General features: G+C 42.9%; 1 protein-coding gene across 2 annotated transcripts; it reads right to left on the bottom strand.

The window, feature by feature from the left end:
* Positions 1–2,223: 2,223 nt before the first annotated feature.
* LOC310824490 (ribonuclease P protein subunit p25-like protein) lies at positions 2,224–4,889 on the bottom strand. 2 transcript variants are annotated; one of them, XM_083697748.1, is made up of 2 exons: positions 4,636–4,889; positions 2,224–3,687 (listed from the first exon to the last, which is right to left on the bottom strand). In XM_083697748.1, exon 2 carries the CDS (start codon positions 3,670–3,672, stop codon positions 2,980–2,982), a length of 693 nt encoding a protein of 230 aa, XP_083553874.1. In that variant the 5' UTR covers positions 3,673–3,687; positions 4,636–4,889; the 3' UTR covers positions 2,224–2,979. The 2 variants fall into 2 exon arrangements, with proteins under 2 accessions (XP_083553874.1, XP_083553873.1); XM_083697747.1 differs by lacking the exon at positions 4,636–4,889 and adding an exon at positions 4,286–4,590.
* Positions 4,890–6,000: the final 1,111 nt, after the last annotated feature.

Below are 6,000 nucleotides of genomic sequence, written 5' to 3' on the forward strand. Positions count from 1 at the left end.
CTGCCTGTCCAGCCACCTCTTCTCTGCTTGCCATTCCACCCTGCTGTTCTCCCCTACTTGCTCATCCTCCCTCTAATCTATATTTGGGCTCAACCATCATCTGCCTTTGTTCTCTGTTCTGCATTTGGGTTCACTAGCCTGACCATTACAGACTCAATGGCATCCTACTGAAAGGGACTAAAGTTACCATACCCACCTCAATGAGAATGGAAATAGAAATGCTGGCACATGAAGGCCATTTAGGCATAGAGAAATGTAAGAGGCGCATCAGAGATGTCTTGTATTGGCCATTTACTGTATGAACAGAGACATTGGACATGTACTACAGAAATGTGAAACGTGCCAGTGCCACAGATACCAGCAGCAAAAGGAACCACTGTTGCTGCACAGCAAACCAGACAGGCCCTGGAGTACCATCACTCAAACTACCCTGAGTTTGCATTATTGTCAGACATAACAACAAAGCAGGTTATCAAACACACTAAATCTATCCTTGATAGATTGAGCAGCACCATTGGAGTGTGGGCTATCACCAGCAGAGCTCCTGATGAAGCGCAGGCAGCGTGCGCAGGCAGCGTGCGCAGGCAGCGCGCCAGACTCCCATCAGAGCACCTGCTGGAGAAGACACTCTCACAGACAGAGAAGTAACTATGACAGGACGGTCAGAGCTCTGCACTCTCTGGCAGAAAATGATAGTGTCAGAGACTTAGACTGGCCATGTGCTTAAGACGGAATAGACGGCATCTCTATACCACAGGCCAGTTTAGGTGCTATGGTAACAAATGACAGGGTCAAGGACACAACAGCAGGAACTATTAACACTGACGGAACACACAAAGGTACCCCAGATGAAGGGGCCAAACAGGCGGTGAGTGACACGCCACACGTGACAGAAAGTTGTTAAAAATTGGCTGTGCCTCTATGACCGCAACACAGCAGTTTCAATATCCACAATATAGCACACCCTCTTATGTGTTATTGCGAAGAGAAGGGCTTGCGGGTAAGAGTTTAATTGCACTGTCAAACTCTCCTGTATCTTAGTACATAGAGTAATACTACAATACAGACAGCATGTATTCTGTTATTCATCAGCAAGGCCATTTCTTCTAATTGGTAAGCAATAATGATGATACATTTGAAATAAAATATATATTTAGGCTATTTAATAGCAACAGACGCTATAAAGGCAGGGTAAATGACCAAGACCAAAAAATGATATGCACTACCACAGATAAGGGTTGCAAGTGCTATTTCAATGCTGCTACAAATGTTTTTCAATTCTTTCCGGTGTCACTTCAATAAATGGCCATGACAAAAGCAATATTACATTACCTGTTTAATCAACCATCATCCATAATATACTGATAGCAAAAGATGCAACTTCACTCTCCATGAGCAGGGAACATGGAGATTTTGCGTGTCAAATATCAGATGAGAATGCACGTATTTATGATATTTTGAGATACATCCATCAAATGTGAGTTTTTCCGCCCAGTTGGCACAATGGTTCGTACTGGGTATAAGTGGCCGTTAATGGGATGGGGCAGTGAAGCTTGTTCACATGCGCACATTTTTAAGATGGGTCTTATTCATAATTAAAAACTTGCGTATGTGTTGAGCATCTCAATATTTTAAGGCGTGCGCCTTTTTTGAAAACAAGGCGCATGCACATATTTAGTGTGAAATTTCCAGAACGGTTATAAATGAGGCCCCTGGTCTCTGATAAAACAGTAAATAAGCAGATTTTTACATTGGATAAAAATGTCATGTATCAGCAACTTACCAAACATATAAACTTACAAAATATTTCTATTACAGTCATGTACAGTGCCCTGTGCGCTCACTCTCTCTTCACATTCAACTCTCTCAAGCCAGCAGCAAATTTCCTAAACGCTTCATAGTACTAAAACCAAAAATGTATGTCCTTTGTATACAATGTCCAATGAAGCTTTCAGGAAACTCACCCAAGTAAAGTTTTGTTTACTACCTGCCAAGGCAGACCCCATGGGAGTCTACGAATCGTGAGTCGTTAGACACAGACGACTCACGTCATCTGACTCTCGCAAGCGACAGAAAGAGTGAAAAAGCTTTCTTCTGTCTGTCCAGAACCATCCATCACGTCACAGCTATTCAGTATGAATGTAAATGCTTGCACACGAACATGTCACACTGATCAAAACGTAAGCCTGAAATGCATTTGCCAAAACTACTGGCCTCTATTATAATAACGCCAGTCAATAATTGCATCTGACAACCCCAAGCTTCCCTCCCCTCCCGCATTTGCAAGCAGTCATTGCAAATGAGACACGCATAGGTTTTGAAAGCAGGCCCATAACACTGATAAGAAAACAACATCTGCTGTAATTCCAGCTGTCAAAATATGAACCAAAAACACATTGGCTAGTAATGTTGGGCTATTGTAAATAAAGGAAGGTATACATGACTTTCATTTTCTCAGTAATTTTCTTTATTTTTAACAAAACATTGAAGATTCACTAGAACTGATGACTCTTAGCTGAGTCAGGGACAGCCCTACCACCTGCCCTTATATCTGAAAGGGATTTAATAGGTGTGAGCAATTTGAGTAGAAATGCCACCTTACTAGATAATACCTCTCAAATCTACACAAGTGTTCGGGTCAATTACATTTCAATTCAGAAATTGATTTTGAATATATAATTCAAGAATGGTAAAGCTTATGACGTAAAAAGTCTCTTTCAGTTTATTGAGGAATCATTGAAAATAAATGCCCTATTTGCAAACATTTTAATTGTAATTTCAATTCACTTACTGAATTGAAACTCAACTGACCCCAAACCTGCCACATATAAACAAAGGGCCTGTTTTGGGATTGGGTATTTGGATAGAAAATGAGAGCACATTCATCAGCAGACAGGGACTGTTCTGTGCTCTTATGAGAGATGTGTTGGTCAATATGTGGCCCTTTCACACCCAGTGTCATTCCTGCCATGCTCCACCTCAATTCTGGCCTTTGCTTGGCTCTCTGGGTCGTCCAGTCCATCTTGCGGAGCCTCCCTTTCCTCTACCTCCTCCTCCACCACCTCCCTCCCCCCCTCTTTTCCTTCTATGCCCATGCCTATGTCCTCCAGCTCCCCCTGCATCCTCTTTGGCAGCCTGTACCCACAGTGCATCAGCATTTCCAGGTGCCTGGTACCCAGGCAGGCTAGCATCCAGGGGGTCCTTAGAGAGCAGAACCCAGATGGCGGGTACGTTCCTGCTGACGGTGAGGCTGTCCAGCCCTGCCTGGGGCTCCAGGGGCTCCCAAACCTCCAGGGCCGTGCTGTAAGTCAGCCTGGTGTTCTGGTGCAGGCCCTTCATACGGCGCTTTAGAATCTCCACACATGTAATCACCTTAGAGACGCTTTTCCCCATCCCAGTGAATACAATCTGCCGACTTAGTGTCTTTTCCAGCCCTTGAGAGCAGCCTACTTGTTGTGATTCAATGGCACTACGCCCTTCATGGCCCCTAGGCTGGCCCCCATCACCCTCTGCCAGCCTGGGCTTCCCCTCCATGTGGCTAAGAGCGTAGCGCATGAGGTTGCGGATCTTGCTGCCATCTTTGACTCGCACCTCAGGCGTGTCACTGGGGAGGCCAGAGAACGGGCAGGGGCATGGCTGCTCCACCGTCCGCACTTTACTGTAGTTCTCCATGGCAACTGCACCTCACTTGAAGACAGACACACACACTTTAATAAATATATCATTAGTAAAATACAAGCCTACGGCCACTGATTCATTTATATGAAGCAATAAACTTAAACTTTTAAACAGTAAGGGATAGGCGGGGCCTAAAGGTTGAACTCTCAAAAGTCTAATTTCCTTGCATCATCCACCCTCACTTTCTGATTCACCATTTTTAAAAATGTATTGGAGGAAAATGTGTGAGTTGGAAATAAAAGACTTTTAGGATGATGCCCTTGATAGACCACAATGATCGTTGATCATCAGCAGGTGTATGGAAAAAGAAATGATGCCTCATGCTTTACTAAATTACACTTACAGAGCATTTAGTTAAAGAGGAAGCAGGGAATGTATTTATGGCAACCTAAGAGAGGTACAATTGGACACGGTACACCCTTACAGGAATGACTGTAACACGAAAGCTGCGTGTCCAACTCCGACCTTAGTTCAAAGAGTATAGCTACTGAACTAGTTTTAATTCCCTGGGCAATCTGGGGCAATCATTCTGGCTTGGACGCAGTATAGGAAGTCTCATAATCAACCGTAGTGAAACAAACAGAAACAATCAATAATTAAATCTTACCAAGGACAGTAGAAATGTTACGCTTCTACACTGACTACGATTAGATGTAGCGTTGCAGCAGAAGTAAAGACCAAGGGGTTTTGGTAAGGGTCTTCGTGCACATATTGAGATCTTATCGCATTCTAGACTCGTGTGAAGTCAGCAATACCTTCCGGGTCACGTTCGAGCAAATTTCAAGAATCCTTCAAAATAAGAGCACAGACCTGTACACGATGTTAACGAATAATGAAGGCTAAAATGATGGGAAAATAATGATAATCACCGTCATATGTTATTGTAATTATCAACAAACCTTTTTTTGAATAGTTTGTTTATTTTCTAAGCTTAGTTGTGTAAAGCGATATACTCACCTACATGGGCAATTGACATATAGTATTTGTATTTAAACAAGATTATGTTCACTTAATGTTATCTATACCCTGGTAAAGTAATCTGTGTTCTCTGAACGACAAAAAGCGGCAGGTTCCGTCAATAAGACTTCCGGTTTCGTTTTTGCTAAATGTTTCTTTCCAGAGATGGTGTGGGCGGTTTAATTTTTTAAGCAAGCGGTCACCACGCCAAACACGAGTTCTCACATCACCGGATCAGTTGCGTTTATTCACTTACTACAGTGGTTCTCTCCCGGGGGGGGCGCGAGTAGGCTACAGGATGGGAGGGGGAAAAAAATAAAAAATAAAATCACGGACTAACTGGCTATTAGTAGACCTACAAAGGACATGCAACAGATTCCCCCCCCATGTCGAAATGCAAGTGGTTGGACTATTATAACACACAAACAAATCAACCACACAGTTTCATTTCAAATCTACCAATACAGGGGATAGTATTTTGAGCCTGTGACGCAACGTCACGTAAGTGCTACTATATAAGCGTCCGCACACGCGTCGTAGCTCCATTCACTCTAGTCTAGTCTCTTGCCAAGTTTGCTTGTGCCAACTCTCGCTAGTCTATCTGTTATCAATCTCGATATCGATTTACTTAGGCCTATACTTCAAAACCAAAACAGTCTTTTTAAAGACTAACCCCACAAACAGTCTTTTTAAAGATTATCCCCATCTCAGCCCTAGCCAGTAATTTTGTTAACTGCTAGGCGTGCACTTAGCTAACTAGCTAGCAACTTTTTCACCGTGTTGCAACACAACTGTACGACCCACGCGACGAAGACACACACACACTCACCCACTCACAAAGGACTACAATTGTTAAGTCTTAAAATAAAATCTGCATTGCCTGCAAAATCGTTATTGTGTACTGTTGTATTAAAGATCGTGCCTAAGTCCCGACTGATTAGCCCCCGATACTAGTTTCTCAACATAGCCACACATGCACACATCGTTACATCATAGCCTAAACTTTATTGAAAACACAACTAATCCACATCCAAATTATTTCAAAACCAAACAAAAATGGAGAGATTTCTAGTGAGGACCAACAAGGCAACCGACGCACCACCAGCTGCAAAAAAGCTTCGAAGGTACGATGAATCAAATACCGCAAATACCGCAATCGTGCACAAATCAAGGATGATTTGAGGCTATGTTTATCAGACATTGCGCCAAGAATTGAGGATCTTTGCAAGGCAAAGCAGGCTCAGGTCTCACATTAACATCGCCAACCTGCAAGCTTCTGTAAAAAATGCAGATGATATGCCTACTATTAGGCCTAGTAATAATAACAATAATAAAGCATAAATTCATATCAGAGGTCTGGTGCCA

The sequence above is a fragment of the Argentina silus genome (assembly GCF_951799395.1).
Source record: "Argentina silus genome assembly, contig: scaffold_189, whole genome shotgun sequence".
Classification (NCBI taxonomy): Eukaryota; Metazoa; Chordata; class Actinopteri; order Argentiniformes; family Argentinidae; genus Argentina; species Argentina silus.